A 27,514-nucleotide genomic window follows, 5' to 3' on the forward strand; every position below is an offset into this window, starting at 1 on the left:
TCAGAGCACTGAGGAAGTTCACAAAGATTCTTATTTGGTACAACTCGCAGAAGAGTTGTTTTGTCAGCATATCACCAGGATCCAGACCACTCCCGAGGTACTGTGTGTTAATGATTTACGACCATCAGCAGCTTCTAAACTGGGATATGCAACTAATGGAGATTATCAAAAAAGATTACTGTCTCTTTAAAGTCTAAGTTATGGTAACATTTTTAACTGGAACATGATGACATGCTAAAGATGGCTTAAGCCTGGAGCAGAGACAATTATTGACTTGGCATCCAATTATTTTGAAGGTTTTTACATTCCTGAGGGAAATAGTCTGTGAGGGTCAGATAATGAGAATGTTAACAACACAGAGCATGAATTGAGAAGCTGAGTTCAAGTGAATTTTGATGGCTGGGGGAGGTTGGACCAGAATGAAAATGGTTTAGCCTCTTGAACAAAGCCGTGGCATCAAACCAACCAATCACAGAGCAATTTTTTTTTATCAGCAAAGAGCAAGGACTGCCAATATGTAAACTGACCCACGTGCCACACATTCTAGAAGAACTGTTGTCTCATCGTTTTGTTGCCCTTTCACCTTTGGCTACACTTTACGCGACATACAGTGCTGTTAGCAGTTTGGTCATGAGTGCTCTTCTGAAATCTAAACGTTAACTTACATGTTTATCCACTCCTTTGTTACTGAAAATGGCATGGTGACTGATGAGGTCACCTCAGAGTGATGGTGGTCTCCTGCCCAGTGCAGCTGTCTAGTTTTTCAGCCACTGCTACATTTTATAAATCTTCACAGACCCAATTCACAGGAGAAATAGTATTAGTCCAGCTAACGGGGGTAAAGCTTACAGAAACAGCTACAGAGATAGTGATTGCTTTGGTTGTAATCTTCCAAAAACTCTCGGACACCAGAGAGATAAAAAAAAGGTTGGAAAGTGACACCCTTATTTAAAAGTAGCACACCCAAAATTCTGGAGGAACTCAGCAGATCAGGCAGCATCTATGGAGGGGAATAAATAGTTGACTTTTCGAACCAAGATCCTTCTTCAGTGCTGATGAATGGAATCAGCCTGAAACGTTGGCTGTTTATTCCCCTCCATAGATGCTGCCTGACCTGCTGAGCTACTCCAGCGTTCTGTGTGTGTTGCTCAAGATCTCCAGCATTTGCAGAATCTCTTGCCTCTATGACACTTATTCAAAAAGGGTGTTAGCTTAAGGTCTGTTACTGGAAGAATACTGAAGTCTATTATTAAGTTGGTAAAGGGGAGCAAATGGGAAGTCATAATCTGATCAAGTGATGTCAGGACAATTAGTAAAGGTTCTTTGAGGAAGTCTCAGTCACGGTGAGTCTCAGCTGGTACCAGTAGGAGCAAATTATTGGACTTTGGAATTGAATTTTCAAAGAGCATTGAACAAGATGCCACGCAAAATCAATCTGTTGAAGGTAATATATTAGCAAGGACAAGGAACTGGCTAACTAGTAGGAAGCAGCAAGTCAGGACAAGGGTGTAATTTTGACTTGGCAACCCGTAGCCAGTGGTTTGCCACAGGGACTGTGACTGCGACCACAACTGTTTATAATATATGATAGTAATTTAAAGTGAGGAAGCTGAATTTGTTGATGATATAAAAATGGGATGGGGGAAGGTTTTCTGGGGGGGGCAGAGAGGTAGACACTTGAGACATTGGTAGATTAAGTAAGCAAGCAACAAAACTGGCAAAGGAAGTATTATGTGGGAATGTTTACTTTGGAGTCAAAAACAGTCTAATATTACACTAAGGACTGGAGAGGCTCAGCATCGTGGGATTTGGGGATCCTCATTCATTAAACTTGGAAAGCTAGCAAACTGGTGCAGCAACACACACAAAATGCTGGGGGGAGCTCAGCAGGCCAGACAGCATCTACGGAAAAGAGTAAAGAGCCAACATTTCAGGCCAAGACCCTTTATCAGGACTGGAAAAAAAGATGAGAAGCCAGAGCAAGAAGGTGGAGGGAGGGGAGGAAGAAGTACAAGATGGTAGGTGATGGGTGAAACCGGGCGGGGGGGAGAGGGGTGAAATAAAGAGCTGGGAAGTTGATTGTTGAAAGAGATAAAGGGCTGAAGAAGGGGGAATCTGACAGGGGAGGACAGAAGACCATGGAAGAAAGGGGAGGGGGAGGAGCACCAGAGGGAGGTGATGGTCAGGACAACTAACTGAATGCTAGCCTTTCCCTGAAGGGGCTGGGTTAAAAAGTTGGGAAGACTTACCACCAATCCACAAGATTTTAGCATGATAACATTTAGGGTAGTGCATACAACTCCAGACCTCTTACTTAATTCATATATTGCTGTTGTTAATTATATTGTTAATAGTTAATTGTATTGTTATTGCTATGAATATATTGTTACTGGAGACAGAAAGCGCTCCAGGATGAGCCCAGTCTGGACTGACTAAATTGCCCAGTCCAGGTGGCATAATACTGTAGCAGTTAGCATAGTGCTTTAAAACGCCATTGATCAAAAGACTGGGTTTAATTCCTGCCGTTGTCTGTATGGTCTCCCTGTGGGTTTCCTCCGGGTGCTCTGATTTCCTCCCAGATTCCAAACAGTTGTGGGCCTGCTACTTTGGCACTGGAAGAAACACAGTGACACTTGTGGCCTGCCCAGCACAATCCTTGGACTGTGTTGGTCGTTGACACAAACCATGTTTTGATGTTTCAATACACATATGACAAATAAAGTAATCAATTTTTTTTATGAGGAAAGGAGAATCAAGTTGGGTTTGTACATTGGAATTTCAGAGAAATTCCATTATTAATTCCATTATTCCATTATTAAAGACCGCCAGCACCCAGGGCATGCCCTTTTCTCACTATTACCATCAGGTAGGAGGTACAGAAGCCTGAAGGCACACACTCAGCGATTCAGGAACAACTTCTTATCTCTGCAATCCGATTCCTAAATGGACATTGAATCTTTGGACACTACCTCATTTTTTTTTAATATACAGTATTTCTATTTTTGCATGTTTTTAAAATCTATTCAATTTATGTATACTGTAATTTATTTATTTATTTATGTATTTATGTATTTATTTATTTTTCTCTCTGCTAGATTATGTATTGCATTGAACTGCTGCTGCTAAGTTAACAAATTTCACATCACGTGCCAGTGATAATAAACCTGATTCTGATTCTGAGAATGAGAGGCAGTATTACTGATCTGTAGGAAAAGATATTTCTCCTCACAGGAGAGTCAAGGATAAGCAGGGACAGTCTCAGACCAAGATGTCTACAGAGGAAGAGTCAAAGGTCAGGGCATTTGTGACACTGTACTCTCAGCAACCTGAAGTAATCAAGGACAGATTACAGAATTGTGTGTTCAATGAATTCAGAGTAGTCTGCTCTGATGTGCAGTTGGTGATGTTGACAGGGTATAACCTAAAGCATGATGCTGAATGAATCACAGGGTAGGTACCAGCACCCAGTCAACTACCAACGTTTCAGGCAGACATCCTCCAGACACCTGGGATGTTTCTCTTTCATACTGGCAGAGGTGCCCCTGGGTAGAGCAGGATACCTCAGATTGGGTTTAGTATAAACCGACACAGGATTAACTTACTGGGGGAGCTCATGTTTAAAACAGAGATAAATATTCCTGTATGGTACAATAGACAATAGGTGCAGGAGTAGGCCATTCGGCCCTTCAAGCCAGCACCGCCATTCACTGTGATCATGGCTGATCATCCACAATCAGTACCCTGTTCCTGCCTTCTCCCCATATCCCTTGGCTCCGCTATATTTAAGAGCTCTATCTATCTCTTTCTTGAAAGAATCCAGAGAGTTGGCCTCCACTGCCTTCTGAGGCAGAGCATTCCACAGATCCACAACCCTCTGTGTGAAAAAGTTTTTCCTCAACTCCATTCTAAATGGTCTACCCCTTACTCTTAAACTGTGGCCTCTGGTTCTGGACTCCCCCAACATCAGGAATATGTTTCCTGCCTCTAGCGTGTCCAATCCCTTAATAATCCTATATGTTTCAGTACAGTACAGTAATAAAACTGCTAACATTAATGTCAGTCAATATTTATGAAACTTATTTTGGATTATGTATGAACTTATGAAACTAACAACAGGATGGAAGAAGCATCCAACAATCTTTGGGAGATGTATTATTAATCAGTTTGAAGGTATCAGGTACTCAGAAGCAGACCGAAATCTAAAATAAGCTTCACATACTTAACCAGTTCAAAGGGGTTCATTGTAAAATAAAGATTTAAAGAAATTGCGTATTGGAAGTTCTAGGTTTATTTTTACCTAATTTCTTCTTGGTTTCCTCGAATGCCTGTTCAAACCCGGCTCGTGCCTCGATACTGCTGAACTCAAAAATGAACGTCTCAGTGCCATGCGTCGTTGTGGCCGTTAGCTCAAGTTTAGTGAGGGGGAACATGGTGCTGACTGCGAGTGACTGTTTCTCTGAGAGCTCACGGTTCACAGAGGCCATCAGGTCCTTAATGACGTCATCCAGACCCTGGCAAGAGAAAATAAGGGAATTCTTTTGTAAACTAGGGAAATTGCATCAAGTAAGCTAAACATGAAACCAAACTGTGAAAATAAATAATGTTAGGAGAGTCAGTCGGAATTGGGAAAAGCCCTCCTATAGTGATGAATGTGCCCACTCATTGTTCATTCTTGATCTCTGAAAAGACAGCTATCTGCTCTTCTTTGGTCTCCTGACTGAGCTTTGGATTATCACCACTGGTCTCCACACTGATACTTCCTTACCAGGAAAATGAGTGAATTTACACTTGTGATTTATTCGTGTTTTAATCCACAGGAAGCGAGAAGCACTGGCTGGACCAAGTATTTGCTGCTCATCCTGAAGTACCACAACCTTCTCGCAGTGCCTGGAGTCGCATACAAATTAGAGTGCGGAAGGGCAACAGTAGACCGTGTGGAGTTTATGACAACCTGGTGATGTCTTGGATCAAGGAAACAAGATCCACCATGGGCACTCGCCTCCGCAGCATCCAGGACATCTTCAATCAGCGATGCCTCAAAAAGTTGGCATCCATCATTAAAGACCCCCACCACCCAGGTAACGCCTCGTTCTCATTGCTAGCATCAGGAAGGAGGTACGGCAGCCTAAGGGCACACACTCAGTGATTCAGAAACACCCTGTTCCCCTCTGCCATCTGCAAGGACAGTGGACCCATGAACACTGCCTCACTACTTCTTTATTTCTATTCTTGCATTACTTATTTTAATTGAACTACTGAATATACATATTCTTCTGTAACTTGTGTTTTTTCTATTATTATGTATGGCATTGTACTGCTGCCACAGGGACAACAAGCTTCACAACATATGCCAGTGATATTAAACCTGATTCTGATGCTTCAGCCCTCTGAGCCTGCACCCATTTATATTAATTCTACCCTAAGCCCACTCTATACTCTCCGCATACCCATCAATTCCCCCAGATTTGAGCAGTCCCCTGCACATATTCAGCTCACGTTTTACCAGGGAAACACCTCCTCTGAGCAACAGATTGGATCAAACTGTAAAGGCTGCCGTAGCGAGATAAATTGGTCTTTAGATTAGTGATGATGTACCCGAAACATTCGTGAATTTAAACTGTCTGAAGGCTTTGAATCTCAGTGCTGGGAAGAAAGGTGGGTTGGTTTAGGAAAAACCTCACAACACCTCTTTTGCACTTTTTAATTGTAACTTATAGTAATGTTTTATGTCTTGCGCTGAACCACTGCCATAAAGCAACACATTTCATGACATTCGTCGTAGATAATAGCCTGATTTTGATTCTGAACAGCTGCTCATGGTTCTGGTGCTCAGAGTGTTGCTGGACTATGCCAGCCCTTTTGAGGCTCCCAAGAGAATTTCAACATGGCGCAGTACTCACAGGGGTAAAAGTAAGTGACGTAGCAGGTAGAAAAGTTAGAGATGAGTCTGGGCACCAGGTTTAAGAGACAGACTCCAGTGTTTGAACAGCAGCCAATCAGCAATCGGAACTGTGGGAAGAACTAGCTCACTCAGGTTTGCCGATTGAGTGCATAAGGCATCGACCTGCAGCAGTTTGGTGTTTGAACAGCGGCCAGTCAGCATCTGGAAGCGTGAAGAGACCTAACTCACTCAGGTTCTCCAATTGAGTATGTAAGACATCAATCTGCGGCAGTTTGGTGTTTGAGAGGCAGCCAGTCGTCAATCGGGATTGATTGGCAAGAACAAATTAAAAATAAGGCAGGGGCAAGTGGAGCGGCCATTGTTGGAGTGGACAGTGTTGGAGTGGTTGTTTAATGCTTTAGCGTGGAGTGGCTGAAGTGAAAGAAGGCGAAAAAACCGTAGGTAAATTTTTCCCCCCAGTTTATGTATTGTTTTTTCTTTATAATTGCACAGTTAGAAATGTAGGGATGCTAGGCAGGATAGTGGAATGCTCCTTTTGTGGGATGTGGGAAAGCAGGGAGACCTCCAGTGTCCCTGATGACTTCTCCTGCAAGAAGTGCATCCAACTGCAGCTTCTAACACTCCGCGTTAAGGAGTTAAGAGCTGGAACTGTGTGAACTCTGCATCAGTTGGGAGGCTGAGAGGTTGATAGGGCATATAGAGAGGTAGTTACACCCAAGGTGCAGGACACAGGAAAGCGATAGGGGTTAAATAGCTAGTGCAAAGTACTTCAGTGGCCATCCCCCTCAACAACAGGTGTACCACTCTGGATACTGTTGGGGGGTTAGGGAATTACTTAGCAGGGTAATGTCTCTGGTATTGAGTCTGACTCTGTGACTAGGAAAGGAAGTGGGGGAGAAGAGGCAAGCTATTGTGATTGGAAATTGGAAGCTCTTCCTTCAGTTAGTCCTGACGAAGGGTCTCGGCCTGAAACGTCGACTGCACCTCTTCCTAGAGATGCTGCTTGGCCTGCTGCGTTCACCAGCAACCTTAATGTGTGTTGCTTGAATTTCCAGCATCTGCAGAATTCCTCGTGTTTGCGTAATTGGAAATTCGCTAGTTAGGAGAACAGAAAGGAGATTCTGTGGAAGAGAATGAGATTCCCGAATGGTATATTGCCTTCTGGGTGCCACGGTCTGGGACATCTCGGATCAAGTCTTCAGTATTCTTAAGTGGGAGGGTGAGCAGCTAGAAGTTGTGGTCCATGTAGGTACCAATGACATAGGTAGGAAGAGTGATGAGGTTCTGCAAAGTGAGTTCAAGGAGTTAGGTGCTAGGTTTAAAGGCAGGACCTGTAGGGTTGTGATCTTAGGGTTGCTACCTGTGCCATGTGCTAGTGAGGCCAGAAAACAGGAAGATCAGATAGTCTAGCACATGGCTATGGAGTTGATGCAGCAAGGAGAGCGTCAGATTTGTGGATCTTTGGGCTCTCTTCCAGGAAAGGGGGGACCTGTACAGAAGAAATGGTTTGTGCGTGAATTGGTGGGGGACTAATATCCTAGTGGGAAGGTTTGCTAATGCTGCACGGTGGGGTTTAAACTAGATTTGCAGTGGGTTGGGAACCAGAGTGCAAGAACAGATACTGGAGAGGTTGTGGAGACAGATGTTGTTGAGACCTCAGAAGACATCCCACCCTGCAAAAACTCATTTCAGGGAGGTAGCACCATCAATTTCCAGGAGACTCCCGGAACTTCCAGGAGAGGTGGTATGTCTGCGATAGAGTAGCTCCTTAGCAGCTAGCCAGCTAGTTTAAATAACGTTAGCTATGCTAATGAATGAATGACACCTGTTAAACTCACCTCAACATGTCTTTTACAGTCTTAGCTCACCATGGGCAATAGAAAAGTCACTGTTGCAAACAGTGCAGCGAGCAACACTGTCATTATTTTTGACCCTTATTAGGCAGGGGTACATTTAGTGGAGTCTGGGGTGATGTACGTTTTATATTTTCTTTTTTTGGAACACTCTGCCACTCTGACTTTTTTTGGAACTCTCTCGCTCTTGCTCTCGCTCTCTCTCACTTGCGCTCGCTCTCTCACGCTTTCTTTCTTGCTCTCGCTCTCGCTCTCTCTCTTGTGGTCGCTTTCACTCGCGCTTGCTTTCTTGCTCTCTCTCTCTCTCTGGCTCACTCTTGCGCGCTCTCTCGTGGTTGCTTTCACTCGTGCTCACTGTCTCCCGCTTGCTTTCTTGCTCTTGCGCTCGCTCTTTTTTGCGCGTTCTCTCACGCTGGCTCTCAAAAAAAATCAATTTCCAGGACCTTGTATATAATTGGCGGGCATCAGGGAGCCACTACTAATATGCGGGAGACTCTCGGAAATTCCAGGAGAGGTGGGATGTCTGCCTCAGACAAAGTCGGGAATCAAAAGGTTGAACATGGTGCAGCTAATATTCTAAATTGCAAATAGACAATAGGTGCAGAAGTAGACCATTAGGCCCTTCGAGCCTGCACTGCCATTCTGAGATCATGGCTGATCATCTACTATCAATACACGGTTCCTGCCTTGTCCCCATAACCCTTGATTCCCCTATCCATAAGATACCTATCTAGCTCCTTCTTGAAAGCATCCAGAGAATTGGCCTCCACTGCCTTCTGAGGCAGCGCGTTCCACACCTCCACAACTCTCTGGGAGAAGAAGTTCCTCCTCAACTCTGTCCTAAATGACCTACCCCTTATTCTTAAACCATGCCCTCTGGTACTGGACTCTCCCAGCATCTGGAACATATTTCCTGCCTCTATCTTGTCCAATCCCTTAATAACCTTATATGTCTCAATCAGATCCCCCCTCAATCTCCTTAATTCCAGCGTGTACAAGCCCAGTCTCTCTAACCTCTCTGCGTAAGACAGTCCAGGCATCCCAGGAATTAACCTAGTGAACCTATGCTGCACCTCCTCCACAGCCAGGATGTCCTTCCTTAACCCTGGAGACCAAAACTGCACACAATACTCCAGGTGTGGTCTCACCAGGGCCCTGTACAAATGCAAAAGGATTTCCTTGCTCTTGTACTCAATTCCCTTTGTAATAAAGGCCAACATTCCATTAGCCTTCTTCACTGCCTGCTGCACTTGCTCATTCACCTTCAGAGACTGATGAACAAGTACTGCTAGATCTCTTTGTATTTCTCCCTTACCTAACTCCACACCATTCAGATAATAATCTGCCTTCCTGTTCTTGCTCCCAAAGTGAATAACCTCACACTTATTCACATTAAACGCCATCTGCCAAGTTTCTGCCCACTCACCCAGCCTATCAAGTCACCTTGAATTCTCCTAACATCCTCATCACGTCACACTGCCACCCAGCTTAGTATCAGGAGCAAACTTGCTGATGTTATTCACAATGCCTTCCTCTAAATCATCGACGTAAATCGTAAACAGCTGTGGTCCCAATACCGAGCCCTGTGGCACCCCACTAGTCACCACCTGCCATTCCGAGAAACACCCATTCACTGCTACCCTTTGCTTTCTATCTGCCAACCAGTTTTCTATCCATGTCAATATCCTCCCCCAAATGCCATGAGCTCTGATTTTACCCACCAATCTCCTATGTGGTACCTTATCGAATGCCTTCTGAAAGTCAAGGTACACCACATCCACTGGATCTCCCGCGTCTATCTTCCTGGTTACATCCTCGAAAAACTCCAATAGATTAGTCAAGCATGATTTGCCCTTGGTAAATCCATGCTGGCTCGGCCCAATCCTATCACTGCTATCAAGATATGCCGCTATTTCATCTTTAATAATGGACTCTAGCATCTTCCCCACTACTGATGTTAGGCTAACAGGGCGATAGTTCTCTGTTTTCTCCCTCCCTCCTTTCTTAAAAAGTGGGATAACATTAGCCATTCGCCAATCCTCAGGAACTGATCCTGAATCTAAGGAACATTGGAAAATGATCACCAATGCATCTGCAATTTCCAGAGCCACCTCCTTTAGTACCCTAGGATGCAGACCATCTGGACCTGGGGATTTGTTAGCCTTCAGTCCCATCAGTCTACTCATCACCATTTCCTTCCTAATGTCAATCTGTTTCAGTTTCTCTGTTACCCTATGTCCTTGGCCCATCCATACATCTGGGAGATTGCTTGCAAATATTTCAATGCAAGTTGTAGGAGAGGCAGATGAGCTCAGGGCAAGGATCAACACATGGAATTATGATACTGTAGTCATTAGTCAGATCTGTTTGCAGGAGGGGGCAGGGCTGGCAGCTCAATATTCCGACATTCTGTTGTTTTAATGTGACAGAGTGGGAAGGATTAAAGGAGGAGGGGTGGCGTTTATTGTCCAGGAAAATGTCATGGCAGTGCTCAGTCAGGACGGACTAGAGAACTCATCTAGTGAGACTTTATGGCTGAAACTGAGGAATAAGAAAGGTATGACCACATTAATGGGGCTATATTGCAGATCACCCAACAGCCCATGGGATTTAGAGGAACAAATTTGTGGAGATCACAGACTGTTTCAAGAAACATAAGGTTGTCAGTCCTCCACTGCCGCCCATGGCAACAGGTTTCTAGCAAGAAACCTGAAGAACCCAATTAAAAAAAATAAAATAAAGACCAACACCGGATGTGCAGGGAAAGGAAAAAAATAACACAAGTAACATTCCAAACCAAAATAGGTCCTTAAATCTGAACCCCAGAGCAGCCCGGAGTAGGCCCAAAGTCTCAGTCTCAGTATCAGTTCATGTTAGCGGATATGGAACACAGCAACTGGGGCAATCTTCATAGCTGCAGCACCATGGAAAAAGGAGTCAGCATCACAGGAGAGTGAAGGAAATCAGCTCTCGCCTCCTATCCAGACACCCTGTCTTTCCGGTCTATCTGGTTCAGTGTTTAAATTGTCCAAACAACGTATTGTACCTCGCACTAGGACCTGGCACCACTGCAGCAAAAGGCTCCGGGCCTAGCCAACACTGCCCAGTGACTCACTCCGGGCCTAGATTTCACCACTCAGCCCGAAGTCACTCTCGATTTCTCCAAATCGGTTCCGTGCTCAGGCCTGCTGCATGGGCATCGAAACTCCTCTGCCTCAACTTCTCCTCTCCAAATGGCTCACTCCATCTGTGTCGATTCTGCACTGAACCAGCACGGTTCATCCCTCGAATTTGCTTCACCTTCGCTCGCCTCTTAATTGTTTGTGGTGATAACTTACCACAACTTACTTCAGTAAAGGTGTTATTAGTGAAGTTTTTAGTCAAGTTTCTTGCCTTTTGAACTACTAGTAAGCTGTTGCACTCGTTCGGTAGCATCATCCACTAAATGGGTTTGAGAGGGAAAACAAATCATCAATGATCAAATGGGTGGAGCAGGCTCAATGGGCCGAATGGCCTAATTCTGCTCCTATGTCGAATGGTTTTATAATAATAGTCATAGAAAAGTACAGTGGAGTAACAGGTCCCTTCAGCCCATCTAGTCCTTGCCAATCCACTTAAACCAGCAAGTCCCATCGGCCTCCACCCAGACCATAGCCATTCAATTTCCTATCGAAACCTCTCTTAAACATTTTCCCGGGGTCATTCTTGCAAATTTCCTTTGGACCCCCTCCAATGCCAGCACATCCTTCCCCCTATCCTTCATCTTCCTTTCACTCCCCCCTCCAACTGGCTGCACTTAGCAGCAACTTGCACCATCCATTTGACCTCACTTTTTTTATACTGGCCACCTCCCCTCTATTAGATGAACGGTCTCACTTCGTTTGTTGCAGCATCTGTAGTCTCTAGTATCTCCAGTATTAAGATGTAAACACTCCTGTGCCTGGCTTCGGTCAAAGCCAAATCTGCAAAAGGCCCATGGTGGTGACGTCCATGAATGACAGGACACACCGTAAGGAAACGCTGAGGTGGTGTGTTGGGAATTGTTCTTCCAAAAATGACAAGCATATGGTTTCAGCATGAGTTAGAGATCACTGCCTAAGCTCTTGGTTGATGTTCTGCCAGATTCTACCTTGTTATCATGGCAAGGGAGTAAATTCTCTGGGACCTAGGGAGTTGGGAACTTGTACAGAAGAGATGGAAATAATAGCTTCCACCAGTAACGTTATTCATATTGACAATGTCAGCGACAGGAGACAAGCGCAAGGCCAACCCTCACTATTACAAGCTGTTCACTACTCATCTCAAACCAGTGCTGACTCTGGGCAATGTTAGTTATTTGAAGCTGGTAAACAAGCAAAGGTGCCCTTAACCATCTGTTCACTGCCATATACATTGTTGATTAGATGAGCTCTATTTATCATATGTACGTGCAACAAAGCATACAGTAAAATCGTGAAATGCGTTTTGAAACACAGTCCGAGATGTGCTGGGGGCAGCAGCGACTGTCGACATGCTTCTGGCGCCAACACAGCATGCCGCTAACTTAATACCCATACATCTTTGGAATGTGGGAGGAAACCGGGGGGTCAGGAGGAAACCCACGCGGTCACAGGGAGAGCGTACAAACTGCTTACAGACAGCCTTAGGAACTGAACCCCGATCTTATGGCTGACACTTTAAAGTTTTACACTAACTGCTATTAACGGAACTTTAAAATGCTCCAATGAATGCCGTAACAAAGGTTGTAATTTATCAACCCGTGGCTTCATTAGGCAACACCAAGCGACATACAGTATCATCAACCGGCTGGATATTAGACACTGTCCTCGTGCACAATCCTGGCTCTGAAAGAGAATGCGCCAGCTCTGTATGAAGCCTTTGGCTGGCTCCTAAATGCATCAAATGTAATTTCAAAATTATTAAGAAAGTCTTTAATTACAAGTCACCAGCTGGTACCTGATGTGAAATACTGAGTGTTTCTGCCAACGTGCTAATCTGACTCAAGATGCTGAAATCTTCCTCCAGTCGATTGAGAGTCTTCTGAATGCTTTCTCTGTTGGTGGCTTGGGATGAACCTATAACAAACGGAGCAATATCAACATCAGAATTTAGAAAGGCATCAACACAGAAGTCATTTACTCAATGACAATTGAAAATGATGTTCCAACAATATCCTAACAATTTTTATTTATGTAGAGCTTTAAATACAAGTAGTTCTGCTGTAATGTATAGTATGTTTCCATAATGTGAACTGGTTATTATGTGATTGATGGATTAGGGAATACTATTTGTACCATGTGTAATGCAATAGTAATATTGTGAACTGTAATTGGGAAAATCTGTGCTTTAATGATCTATAACGTGACTTACTATAATGTGAAGTTTCTTAGGAATAATGCTACAGGAGTCCAAGTCAGCAGGAACATACCAAACAGGAGCAGATATAGGCCAAATGGTCCTTAATTCTAGTCCCATCACTCATGCAGATCACATCTGATCTTCTACCACAGAGCTGTTTTCCACCAGTATCCCCATGTAGACCATAAGTTCAAAGTAAATTTATTATCAAATTACATACATGTCACCATATACAACCCTGAGATTTGTTTTCTTGTGGGCATACACAGTAAATACAAGAAACACAACAGAATCCATGAAAGACCGCACCCAACAGAGCAGACAAACAACCAATGTGCGAGAGACAACAAACTGCACAAGTAGAAACAGAAAAAAAAATAAAAGGCAATAAATTTTGAGAACATGAGATGAAGAATCCTTGAAAGTGTCCATAGGATCATAAGATATAGAAGCAGAATACAGCTGATTTATTATCCCTCTCAATCCCATTCTCCTGCCTTCTCCTCAGAACCTTTGACGCCTTTATTAATCAAGAACCTATCAACCTCTGCCTTAAATATACCCAAGAACACAATAGTGAAGTAGTTACAGAGTCAGAGAGCATTGTAGCACAGAAAGAGGCGCTTTGGCCCATCTAGTCTGTGACAAGTCTCTTGGTTGCTTCCAAATCCAAACATCTATTGACCTCTGTTCTGAATGAACCCACTGATCGAGCCGCCACAATCCTTGGGATAGAGAATTACAATGATCCGGCAAGGTCACCAAAGACAATCGTAAAGAGAGAACAACTGATGCCAAGAAGAATTCAGGAAATGGGCTATTGAAAGCTCAGTCAAAGAGCAGGTATTTGGGAGCGTCTGAAAAGAAAGAAAGACAGAAGTTTTAGGGAGAAGATTTGGGAAGGTCGACAAGACTAAAGGTGAGGTCAACCAATGGTGGGGCAAGGAAAGGGGGCGGGTGAGATCTGGAGGAAACCGACTTCTCGGTGGATTTATTCAAATGACCTTTAATATCTGACTCTAGTAACAACACAGGAATTCTTTCCTACAAACTATTCAGGGATGATGTATAACAGAAGCAAACCCAAAAAGGTCATTTTAAAAGTGAGCATAAATGAATAAATCCAAAACTTTAAGAGAAACTTCTCTTGCCATATGTGCATATAATTTCCTAGTTTGTACGAATAAACTCGTTATCATTCAAGTCGATAATCCTACATCACTTCTTGCTAAGGATTAGCTTTCATTTTTTTACCAACAGAGTCACCCCATCCCCTTTGCACACCTGCCTGTCTTTTCGATAGCATGTACAGCCTTGGGTGTTTAGGTCTCAACTGTAATGTACTTTAAGTCAGAATTCAGTAATGCCCACAACTTTGTACCTAACAACATATAACTGTGCTATTTGCTTATCTATCTTGTTTCTTATACTACATGCACCCATATATAACACCTTCAATGTTTGTATCACCACCCCTTTTCTCAAATTTGTCACTATGTTCATGAAAATTAAATTCTTATCCCTTTATAAATTTTGTGCCTTTTTTTAATAGGAGGCTTCAGTACTTCTCCTGTGCTCTCTTCCCCTTTTACTTTATCAAATCCTTTGAATGCATACTCCTACTATTTGGTATAAAGCTCTATCCACAGTCCGGGTCATGCAATTTGTCAGTACCCTAGTCCCAGCATGGTTCAGGTGGAGCCGATCCCATCCTTCCCCAATCTGGTGCCAACATCCCACAAACTCAAACCCACTTCTCCAACACCAATCTTTCAGCCATGCATTGAACTCTCTCTAATCTTAATGACCCCGTGCCAATCTGCACACGACTCAGCTAGCAATCCAGAAATTATTGTTTTTTTTGGTTCTGCTTTTTAATTTAGTCCCTTGATGCTCAAATATCCCTCAGCAGAACCTCCTTCCTTGTTCCTTTTCAGTTATACATTTACCTTAAATTCAAATCATATAGAATAATTACCAGGTACCTCACCTTTGAAAAAAAAAGATAATGGAACTAGCAGAGCCAAATTAATCCCACAATGGTGTGCAAAACCTCTGTGGATCAATGAGTTTTATTTAAAAATACCATACCTTTTCACTAATGGATCACAAACATTCTGCTGCTGTTTATTTCATGTGTTGATCCTTCAGTCAGCTAAGTGAACAGTTGGCTGCATTTACCCGATAACTCAAGTAAACTAGAAACTCAAAATGAATGCAAAGTCCTTTGAGAATTCCAAAAGCCACTTAACGACTTGTCCACCAAAAACTGTTCACCCCTTACAAAAACACTTTGTTATAATAGAAATGAAAATTGGCCTGACAGCCCACACTTTCTTTCTACATCTGTCTTTCCTTCTTGGCCTAGTTATCTCAGACGTGCTTTGGCTCCTTACTTTGTAATGTCTGCAGACATTCTCTCTGGGAAGGGGGCTGCGACTATATTAAAAACAACTTTTAACCCACAGTTTGGACTCCTATTTATAATTAAACGTTGTATCTGAGAAGGATAAGGTATTGGCAGAAAAGGTTCAGAACATGTCACAAACCTTTCACAATATCCAAGTCTTCCAGTGGCATTTTCCAGAGGAACTTGTACTTGCTTGCTGTGTCAATCACACTCCCAGCTGTGTATCTAGTTGAACAAAACAGCTAATAAGATCATAAGACATAGCAGCATAGAATCATAGAACACTACAGCACAGAAACAAGCCCTTCGGCCCATCTAGTCTATGCTGAACCATTAATCTGCCTTGTCCCATCGACCTGTACCCAGACCATAGCCCTCCATACACCTCTCATCCATGTACCTATCCAAATTTATCTTAAATGTTGAAATCGACCCTGCATCCAACAGCTCATTCCACACTCTCACCACCCTCTGAGTGAAGAAATACCCCCTCATGTTCCCCTTAAACATTTCATCTTTCACCATTAATTCAGCTTCAGTGGAAAAAGTCTGCTTGCATTTACCCTATCTAAACCCTTCAGAATTTTGAACACCTCAATCTCCCTCAACCTTCTACGTTCTTGGGAATTAAGTCCTAACCTACTCAATCTTTCCCCATAACTTGTGTCCTCAATTGGCAACGTCTTTGTAAATTTTCTCTGCACTCTTTCAATCTTATGTACATCTTTCCTATAGGCCACACTGACCTTCCTGTGGATTAATTTTGTCCCATGCTATCCTTTTGCTGTTAATATATCTATAGAAGCCCTTAGGTTTCTCCTTCATCTTGTCTGCTAGAGCAACCTCATGTCTTCTCTTAGCCCTCCTGATTTCCTTCTTAAGTGTTCTCTTGCATTTCTAATAAGGGTCAAAAATAATGACAGTGTTGCTCGCTGCAATGTTTGCAACAGTGACTTTTCTATTGCCCATGGTGGGTTAAGACTGTAAAAGGCACGTTGAGGTGAGTTTAACAGGTGTCATTTGTTCATTAGCATAGCTAACATTATTTAAATTAGCTGGCTAGCTGCTCAGGAGCTACTCTATTGCAGACATCCCACCTCTCCCGGAAGTTCCGGGAGTCTCCCACAAGTTGATGGTACTACCTCCCTGAATTGAGTTTTTGCAGGGTGGGATGTCGGGTAAACGAAGGTTCCATAAAACTGTTATCTTTACCGTTTATTGTGACAGGCACACACAAACTCTGTACTCTCAAAAATTCACTCCACTGCTACCTGGGCTGTGCACACCAAACACTAACTGTGTAATAACACTTTTCCTTGTGTCATCTCTAGTTCTTCTGCTAATCACCTTCTTCTATGTCTCAACTCCTAACCCCTTTAACAAGAGAAACAGATGCATGAGAGACTGCAAATACTATACTCAAACAGATATGCTAGGGGCATTTAAGAGGCACTTTTAGGCACATGACTATGCAAAGAATTTGGAGGGATATGGACCATCTGTGGGCAGAAGGGATTAGTTTAATTTAGGTGCCATTAGCTCAATTGGTTCGGCACAACATCAAGAACCAAAGAGCCTGTTTCTGTACTGTACTGTACTGTCCTAAGCTGGAGGAACTCAGCAGCGCCTGCAGCCTATGTAGAGGTAGAGGGATGGTCGATGTTTCATGTCAAGAACCTGCATCAGGATTCCGAATGCTAACTCTTACCCTAACCAATAGATACAGTTTTCTCCATCTTCTTCATTATTATAAGTACTTCTATCAGATCTCCCTGCAATCCCCTTTTTTCCCAAGAAGGCTCTTAGTGTTTCCGGTACATTCTAACTGATGTCCCTTACCCCTGGAATCATTTTGGTAGTTCTCTTCTGCATGGCCCCAAAGTCTTTGTATCCTCACTAAAATGTGGTGCCCAGAAGCAAACATAATAGTCCAGTTACAGTGTTACCAAGGTTTACCGGTATTTGCTTGGACTCAAACCATCTTGATACAAGAGTACTTGGAAGTGGATACAATGATGTTGCCTTTTCAAATAATAAGAGATTGCATTACTGAAGAAACAACTGACAGACCCAACCTTCCAGTCATTTATTCTGTGGGGTGATAAACTTATATTACAAATACTTACTCATTGGTAAAAACTAAATACTGTAATTGAGATTTGCAAGGTGACATTGTAAGGTTGCAAGTTTCTTTAATTAATGCCCAGTTTCAGGAAAAAGGGGAGATTGGAACTTGTGATCTTCATTTTGGTGGTGTGCTTTGGGGCCGATTGAGCAATCTGGTGTTTGCTGTCTCCGAGGCAGTTTGATAACTTTTGGAACGGAGGCCCTGGAGACGGGGTGCAAACCCATGATCGACTTCATTGCTTCTCTCCAATTGAAGCAAGATTGAAGTCAATGAGGATGAGAGCGAGGGTTGAGCGAGGGGTGGGTGTTCAGCTCCATTTGCCTGCCTTTGACCAGTTTTCCTTTCCCTGTCGCTCACTCTGTGGTGCAGGAGTTTTGGGATCCACCTTGCCAGGCTTGATGGTGAGGCTGTGGATTCATTTTGAGGGACTTTGAGGCTCATGTTGCATGTGTTTCTGGATTCTGGTTATTCTTTTTTTGAACTGTTTTTGGACAGTTTGATTGGAGGGACCAATGCTGGGAGGGGCACACTGGCGAAGTATGGCCCTGCGGCTTGCATTAGCTAGTGGCGCAGTGTTGAACTGAACTAAACTGAATACTACTGGCTTGATGTTTGATATTCTATGTGTTTGCTCATTTTTTGCTGTTTGTGCAATTTGTTCTTTTTTTTTGTACGTTGGGTGTTTGATGTTTTCTTGAACAATTTCTAGTGTTTCTCTGTTTCGTGGCTGCCTGCGGGAGGGCAAATCTCAGAGTTGTATTCTGTATACATACTTTGACAATAAATGTACTTTGAATTGTTGACTCAAAGGGACCAGCTGCTGGGTGGGAAGGACAACTGGTGACATGCTGAGGGCTGTCAATGAATGTTCTCCCACAATGTGCCTCACTGGTGTCTATATTATTCAAATGGAAGGAACTCAGTAGAAAAACTAACTTTGTACCTGTTGTATTAGCTCAGTCATAAATTCTAGTTCATTGCCAGAAAATCAACTCTAAATCTACCACAGTGCTGCAAGAGAAAACCTATTCTGCAAGTGAATGGCTTTCAGAGATTGAATACTCACAGACTCATGGAACTCCGCCGCAGAGAGCCCGTCTTACGTTTCAAGGTCGTGCAAATCAGAAGGTCAGTGAACAGGAAGAGCGAGCGTTCCTTCTTGCTGCTTACTGTTTTCTGGATGTGGAAAACATGGCAAAATAGAAGCATATCAGGGGGATAAGTGAGAAACTTTATTATGCGGCATATTTTGCACAATTTAATGATAAATTTGATTTTGTGATGGTTTCAAAGACTTGTATTTTAGGGAACATCCTTGTCTTTGTGATAAGTAGATCAACTAACCACAGGCAATCAATATCAATCCACCTTTGGAAAGACTTTTCTCTTGAGTCACTGTAGACGTATTGGTGAGACATCTCTCCCTTTTTGAGTGTTGACAGGAGGGATTGAGAAGGCTGGGAGGCAGAACAGGGCCACAGAATCCAGCAGCTTAGGGACATGGAAGCCTGTAAAGTAGCAACAAAGCTTGTTCTTGTGTTTCTTATTGTTATTGGATTTATTGAGCTATGCCTGCGAGAAAATCTCAGGCTTGTAGATGGTGACATATATGTTCTTTGATAATAAAGTTACTTTTCACTTTTGGATGTTGAAGTTAAACTGCCAATCTTAGACAATAGTCAGGGCTGAAAATCCATAGGCATAGAACTACTGCCCGGGATCTTATGAATGTTTGCTGATGACACCACTGTTGTAGGCCGAATCAAAGGTGGTGATGAATCAGCATACAGAAGGGAGTTTGAAGATCTGGCTGAATGGTGTTGTACGGGGTCTTTCTTTTGTTACATTTAAAATGGCGACTTTGTTATGTTAATCTGGGGAATGTGGCTTTGTTGTGCTTTAACGCTGAAGAGAGTTTGCGCTAACAGTTTGTTTTACTTTAAAATGAGATAACAGGGTTCTATTAGCCAATGGGTGGTTATGTATCGTTTTGTTTTTGGATACCATGCTGTATGATATGACTGAACTGAGTTTCGGCGGAGAGTCGGAGGAGAGACGAGGAAGACCGCGGACGTGTGGAGAGGCTCCGGTCGATCACTCAGGGTGGTCCCGAGCCGTGAGTCGACGGAATTCGGGTGGTCGTCTGAAGTCGAATTGAACTCCAACGTAGCGCGCAAAGAACTTGGACTTTGATAAGGGTTGGCGCCTTTTTTTTTCATTACTTTCCTCTCTGTATCAAATGTATATTAATGTCATAGAATTAGTAATATCTATAAAGTGTATTTCTTAAAATTTACTGGGTGTGCTGGCTGATGATTGATGTTTGTGATTGATTCAGGCAGCAACCAACCCTGTGGGGAGTGTTGAGGCAGGTGCTGGGCTGGATTTCCCCTAGACATACATGAGCCAATATAACTGAACGTTACAGTGTCATAACAACAACCTCTCACTGATTGTCAGCAAGACCAAGGAGCTGGTTATAGACTTCAGGAGAAGGAAACCAGAGGTCCATAGTCAGTCCTTACCCAAGAATCAGAGGAGGAGAGGCTCAGCAACTACAAATTCCGGGGTGTTATTTTGGAGGACCTGTTCCTGGGCCCAGCGCCGAAGTACAATTACAAAGAAAGCACGGCAGTGCCTCTACTACCTTCAGAGCTTGCGAAGATTTGGCATGGCATCTAAAAGTTTGACAAACTTCTATCACTGTGTGGTGGAGAGTATTTTCACTGGCTGCGTCACAGCCTGGTATGGAAACACCAATGCTCTTGAACAGAAAGTCCCACAAAAGGTGATAGGACTTGCCTGATCTTACAGCTGGTGTTGTGAGCACTACACTAATCACTATGCTTCTGAGCTGCCCCATCCATTCATCCCCTCCATCCCCAATACCAAAGCACAGAGGTTCTTTTTACCCTGCTGCACTTCATGTTATTGACATGAATTAGAGTTGGACGAAGTTCTTACCACTTCAACCACCATCTCCTGCCTTAAGAATTTTCTATGAGGAACCATAAGCTGTAGAACAGAAGAAAGAAATATATCATTACAACAGTGAAATTTCACAGTGGATAAGGGGAAAATAAAAATGACAAAAAATGTCATACAGACATAGAGTAAAAGAATCATAAAAGACTTCAGCATAGAAACAGACTATTCAGCCCATCTGGACTGTGCCAAACCATTAATCTGCCTTATCCCATTGACCTGCACTCAGACCCTATCCCTCCATACCCCTCGCATCTATGTACCTATCCAAACTTCTCTTAAATGTTGAAATCGATCCCTTCTCTTCAGCTGGCAGCTCATTCCACACACTCACCACCCTCTGAGTGAAGAAGTTCTCCATTATGTTCCCTTTAAACATTTCACCTTTCACCCTAACCCATGACTTCTAGGTGTAGTCCCATCTAACTTCAGTGGAACAAGCCTGCCTTGCACTTACCCATCTATATCCCTCGTAGTTTTGTATACCTCTAGCAAATCTCCCCTCAGTCTTCTATGTTCTAAGGAGTAAAGTCCTAAGCTATTTAATCTTCCTTATAATGCATGTCATATGAGCAGAATTTGGCCATTCAGCCCATCGAGTCTACTCCAACATTCGATCATGGCTGATTTATTATTCCTCCTCACCCCATTCTTTAGCTTTCTCCCCATAACCTTTCACACACTGACTAATCAAGAACCTTCATAAAGATAAGATTTTTATAGATTAGCTTAGCTTTATTTGTCATATGCGCATCAAAACATACAGTGAAATGTCTTGTTCGTGTCAGGAGCCAAACTAGTCTGAGGATGTACTGGGGGCAGACCACGAACAGCACCATGTCTCCAGCACCAAAATAATTTATTAACCCCAACGCCCACAGTTTATTAACCCTAACCTTTAGGTCTTTGAAATGTGGGGGGGAAACTGGAGGAGACCTATTTGGTCACTGGAAGAACTATAAACTCCGTACAGAGTGTCGGGATTTGAACCCTGATCGCTGGCACTATATAGCTTTGCGCTAGCCACTACATTACCGTGTTGCCTATCAACTCTCTGCTTTAAATATACCCAATGATCTGGCCACCACAGCCATCTGTGGCAATGAATTCCACAGATTCCCCATCCTCTGGCTGAAGAAACTCCTCCTCATCTCTGTGCTAGAGGGAGTCCCTTCTATTTTGAGGTTGTGCCCTCTGATCCTAGACTGTCCCACTATTGAAAACATCCTCTCCATGTCCAGTCTATCAAGGCCTTTCAATATTCACTAGGTATCAATGAGATTTTAATTGTGCCCATAATGGTGGACACCACTCCCACCTGCATAAAGGTCCATATTTTATATTGACCACTCACTTAATCCATTTTAGTAATTTTCTGTTCATGACGACACAACTTTCTGTTCGTGACTATACAACCAGCCTTTGTACCATCACACTTGCTCTCCTGAATAATCATAAAGTCATAGGGAATAGAAACATGATCTTCAGCCTGTGTCGTCAGTGTTAACAATTAAGCGCACATTCACATTTTGTTTTACATTTACGCCAACCTTACACTAAATTTATACTTACAATCAATATTATTCACCCTACATTACCATCAACTAATTCTCCAGATTCTGCTACTCATTTACCCATGAAGGTAAAAGCCAACTAACCAAACAACTTTAGGATGTAGGAGGGAAAATGCAGACCCTGAAGAAAATCTACAAATCACAAGGAGAGCAGTAAACCCCACACAGACAGCACCAGGAGTCAGTATCGAACCCAGGCTTTTGGGGCTGTGCAGCAGCAGGTCTACCAGAATATAAAAGCAAGGATGTAGTGCTGAGGCTCTATAAGGCACTGGACAGACCGCACTTGGAGTATCGTGAGCAGTTTCGGGCCCTTTATCTAACAAAAGCTGTGCTGGCATTGGAAAGGGTCCAGAGGAGGTTTGCGAAAATGATTCTGGGAATGAAAGTGTTAACGTACGAGGAACGTTTGATGGCTCTAGTTCTGTATTTACTGGAGTTCAGAAGAATAAAGGGGGATCTCCTTGAAAACTATCAAATATTGAAAGGGCTAGATAGAGTGGACATGGTGAGGATGTTTCCTATAGCAGGGAGTCTAGGACCAGAGGGCACAGCCCAGAATAGAAGGGTGCCCCTTTAGAATGGAGATGAGAAGGAATTTTTAGAAGGAATTTCTTTGCAGAGGGTGGTGAATATGTGGAATTCATTGCCACACACGGCTATGGAGACCAAGTCATTTAGTATATTTAAAGTGGAGGTTGATAGCTTCTTGTTTCGTAAGGGCGTTAAAGTTACAGAAGAATGGGGTGGAGAGGATAATAAATCAGCCATGATGGAATAGCAGAGCAGACTCAATGGGCCAAGTGGCCTTATTCTGCTCCTGTGTCTTACGGTCTTACCCGCCGCTCTGCGGTGCCACTCCAGTTTGTCTCTCAAGTTGTTATGACATGCTAGTTGAAGCTCTAGCACCCACTACAAAACCACAGTTTACTCTTTGTCTTGCTGCAGATTCCAGCATCTGCAGCCTCTTGTGTCCCCACACCTCCAGTCACTTCCTTCTGAATCCGGTACATACAGTTGGCTTGCAATTCTCCAATGCAAAGGAACAATTCGCAAATTGAGAACGCTTTGGAAGATTATGCCCAAGGCATCCGCAATTTCCCTGCCTGCTTCCTTTAAAACTCTGGGATGGAAACCAACAGACCTTGGAGACTTGTCAACCTTGTGTGCCACTATTTCCCTTGTACTGCTTCCTCATTTACATTAGCTGTACTATGTTCCTGTCCTTCATTCATTATTGTTTTCCCTGGAAAGCTGGATACATTATACCTCTTCCTCTACTGTGAAGGCTGATGCACTGCAATTTTTCAACAGATCTGCTATTTCTTTATTTTCATTTGTAACGTTACCCACGTCTGTTTTTTAAATATCTCTCATTTCCCCTATGGACACTTCCTATTCTTAGACAATTGCAAAAGATTTTGTCTTGGAATTGGATTCAAGAAAGCAATTAGTGCCCAGTTCTTTGCCATTAATAGCACAGAACATAATCTACAGAGTAAGCACGTAGTTTCTGGAGAAATCTTGCCCATCAGGAAATTGGACTGGACATTTCCGGGAACGATTCACCCTCATGCTGATGTCATTTAATAGTGTCACCAGTATGTGCTTTGGGGTTGCATTTGCATAACAGATTAAATTGCATGAACGAGGCTAGATTTGTGACCTGTATTATTAACACAGAATTCTACAAGAATTCTGGGGCAAATAGTGCATTTTAAATCAAGCAAATGGTGCTTGATTGAAAGGAATCTTGATGGCACACAGTCATTTATACTTAATGTTTCAACTGAATTTCATTAATAAAAAAATATGGGACACCCACTGCATTGGCTGGGGTCATGTTCGCTAGCCCAATCACAGTACAAGTCTACCTACCTACCCAGACTGACCACAGCCTATCACAGATCTCACCTCCCTTGAGCTGAATTCTGATGCTCCATTGGTCAGCTGAAAGCTTTCACCCTCACCTCTTCTTGTTTTCACTCTTACCACCTCAGGTGTCCCCCTCCCTGCCGTCGCTCAAACCTCCACAAATTTCTCCTGACCATGCCTCCATTTTCTGCACTCGAGCTCCTCCAACCTTTCTGAATGCATCCAACCGTTCACTCAACTCAGTGTTGCTACGGAGAAAGATGTTGCTAGCCACTGATCTACTTCTCAAAGGTCAGGGGACAAATGCCATTACTGCTGTTTGGGTAAAATGCATGGCATAGCTCATATCAACTTTAAGAGCATAAATAAGGTGTAATGCTGAGGCTGGATAAGGCACTTGGAGTATTGTGAGCAGTTTTAGGCCCCATATCTAAGGGAGGATGTGCCGGCATTGGAGAGGTTCCATGAGAATGATCCCAGAAATGTAAGGGTTAATATATGAGGACTGATTGATGGCTTTGGGCCTATACACACTGGAATTTACAAGAATGAGGGGAGATCCCATTGAAACCTATCGAGGGCTAGATAGAGTGGATGTGGAAAGCATGTTTCCTTTCCTGGGAGAGACTAGAACCAGAGGGCACAGCTTCAGAATGCAAGTACATCCTTTTAGAATAGAGATGAGGAGGAATTTCTTTAGCTGGAGGGTGGTGAATTTGTGGAATTCATTGCCACAGATGGCTATGGAGGCCAAGTCGTTGGGGATATTTGAAGTGGGGTTTGATAGGCTCTTGGTAAGTAAGGGAAACAAAGACTACAGGAAGAAGGTAGGAGAATTGGGTTGAGGAAGGTACTATGTCAGCCATGATGGAATGGCAGAGCAGACTCAATTGGATGATTGGCCTAATTTTGCTCCTATGTTTTACGGTTTTGGAATACTGCATTAAGGTTATCTTAATACAGGAATGTTACATTTTCATTATTTTGTTTGTAAATTCAGCTAGATCATAGTGTTGATTCTAGCACACACTTAGCCCACAAAAAAAGTGGACATTCCAGTTTCTAGGCAAATTTTTGGCAACAACTAAAGCTTGCAGCAGGAAGGATCTCAGAGCTGGTTGATTGCAAAAATTTCAAGAACTGGTGACCATTTGCTTCTTTGCCAGCCATTGCCGTCTTTTGTCTGGTAAAGCTGAGCAAGAATATCAACATCATCCTACAATGCCTTTCACGACCCCAGCCTGTTCTGATGAAGGAGCTAAACCCAAGTCCTCTGACTCAGTCGCAAGAGTGCTTATCATTGTATGATATGCAGAGGTGACTAAAAACTTAGATAGAACAACCTGAAGTCTTTATAGATGACAAATAACATGTTAGTTCAAGAAGAAAGCCTAGGTGATACCAGACTATGATTAAAAATAAGCTGCTGGAGGAACTCAGCAGATCAGGTAGCAATGGGGGAGGGAAATAGATCACAAGACATAGGAGCAGAATTCGGCCATTGGCCCATCGAGTCTGCTCCGCCATTCAATCATGGCTGATTTATTTTCCTTCTCATCCCTGTTCTCCTGCCTTCTCCTTGTATGCTTTGACATTCAAACTAACCAAGAATCTATCAATCTCTGCTTTAAATATACCCAATGATTTGGCCTCCGCAGTCACCTGTGGAAATGAAATCCACAGATTTACCTACTTCTGGCTAAAGAAATTCCTCCTCATCTCTATTCTAAAGGGACGTCTTTCTATTCTGAGGCTGTGCCCTCTTGTCCTACACTCTCTCACTGACAGAAACATCTCTCCACATTTACTCTATCTAGGCCTTTCAATATTTAGTCAGATGGGTTGGGACACTTCATCTTATTCCCTGCACAGGTGCTACATGGCCCACTGAGTTCATCCAGGAGCTCATTTCTTTGACTTAAGGGAAGGGGAGAGCAGAGTCTCATTTCTGCCCTCTTCCTTTCCAGTCTTGATGAAGAGTCTTGGCCTAAAATGTCCCCTCTCCATAGCTGCTGTCTGAATTGCTGAACTCCTCCAGCACTTGTTTGTGTGTTGCTCAAAATTTCAAGCATCAGCAGAATATCTTTTATTTCATAACTTCTTTGCTCCAGATTTCTGCATCAGTAGTCTGTTTTTTCCCTATATTTCTTTGCACTCAGACCAGTTCTTCTAGAATTGTACTGCAGATGTGGTATTAGTTTAAGGGATGTCTGCTTCCAGGACTCATTATAGCAATGAGCAACGATAAGTCTCTGCTGAATACCAACATGGCAACACAGGGAGCTATGGGCAATGTCTCTAAGAGTAAGGTCAGGGTCCTCCACAAGTGCATAATGACAACTTCCAGTGCAAACTTTCAATTTGCCTCGCAGGGATAGAGCAGACTCAGCGGAATGCCCCTCCCACCACATACATTACAGAAGTAGCCTGATTTTAATTTCCCTCTGTTTCAATGGGAAGGGGAATTACCCTCTTTGTAGAAAGAGCATCAGGTGGACATTCATCCTCATGTGGTTGCACAGTCTGCAATTTCACATTGATTAACTGGCCGATCCCACCTGAACACAGCTCCCTCTTTACTGACGTGAGGGCGAGCGTAAGAATAAGCAGACCATCGAGCCCTTTGACCAATTGATCCACTTGACCCGAAACAGGGGTGTGTGGGCCATGACAGTCAAAGCTCAAACTGGGCATGGCACCTGACGATGATGATGAGCCCTCGTGCCCCACCTATTTGTCAGTTCGATTGTGACACTCCCAAATCGTAACCTGGGCAGAAATAGCTAATATGAGGGGGGAATAACTTTAAGGTGATTAGTGGAAAGTTTATTCATTTATTGAAATATAGCATGGAGTTGGTCCTTCAAGCTCCTTGAGCCGTGCTGCCTGGCAATCCCCGACTTAACCATCGCCTGATCAATGCCAAGTTTACCTACCAACTGGTACGACTTTGGACTGTGGGAAGTAAACCAGAGCACCTGGAGGAAGCCCACGTGGTCACGGAGAGAAGGCACAAACTCCTTAGGGACGGTGGTGGGAATTGAACTCGGGTCAGTCACTGGTACCATAAAGCATTACGCCAGCCACTATGCTACTGTGCTGCCCCAGGAGGAGAGGTCAGAGGTAGGATTTCACATAGCGAGTGCGTGAAGCACATTGCAGATATATTAGGAACATTTAAGTGACTCTTAGACAGGCTCATGGATGAAAGGAAAACGGAGGGCTATGTGTGAGGGAAGGGCTACATTGATCTTGGAGCCGGCACAACACCTATGTTCAACTTCATTTCTCCCCGGCTTGGTGACACAACAGTTATACGGTTGGTTAACAAAAAGTGCTGCGCCTCTTCCCCAGGGCACCACTGCTCAATACAAGAGGACATGGCTTTAAGGTAAGGGGTGGGAAGTTCAAGGGGGATATTAGAGGAAG

At 43.3% G+C, this 27,514-nt stretch overlaps 1 protein-coding gene across 1 annotated transcript in view; it reads right to left on the bottom strand.

Moving 5' to 3' along the window:
* The window catches only part of LOC140200078 (rho guanine nucleotide exchange factor 17-like), a 472,416-nt gene that overhangs the window by 58,618 nt on the left and 386,284 nt on the right, over positions 1-27,514 (bottom strand). The window contains exons 7-11 of the mRNA XM_072262817.1: positions 20,616-20,666; positions 18,718-18,827; positions 15,663-15,748; positions 12,712-12,830; positions 4,298-4,511 (exon numbers count right to left, since the gene is read on the bottom strand). Of these exons, the coding sequence (XP_072118918.1) occupies positions 4,298-4,511; positions 12,712-12,830; positions 15,663-15,748; positions 18,718-18,827; positions 20,616-20,666 (580 nt within the window). The remainder of the gene's footprint in view (positions 1-4,297; positions 4,512-12,711; positions 12,831-15,662; positions 15,749-18,717; positions 18,828-20,615; positions 20,667-27,514) is intronic.

This window comes from Mobula birostris, chromosome 7 (genome assembly GCF_030028105.1).
Source record: "Mobula birostris isolate sMobBir1 chromosome 7, sMobBir1.hap1, whole genome shotgun sequence".
NCBI classification, from domain to species: Eukaryota; Metazoa; Chordata; class Chondrichthyes; order Myliobatiformes; family Myliobatidae; genus Mobula; species Mobula birostris.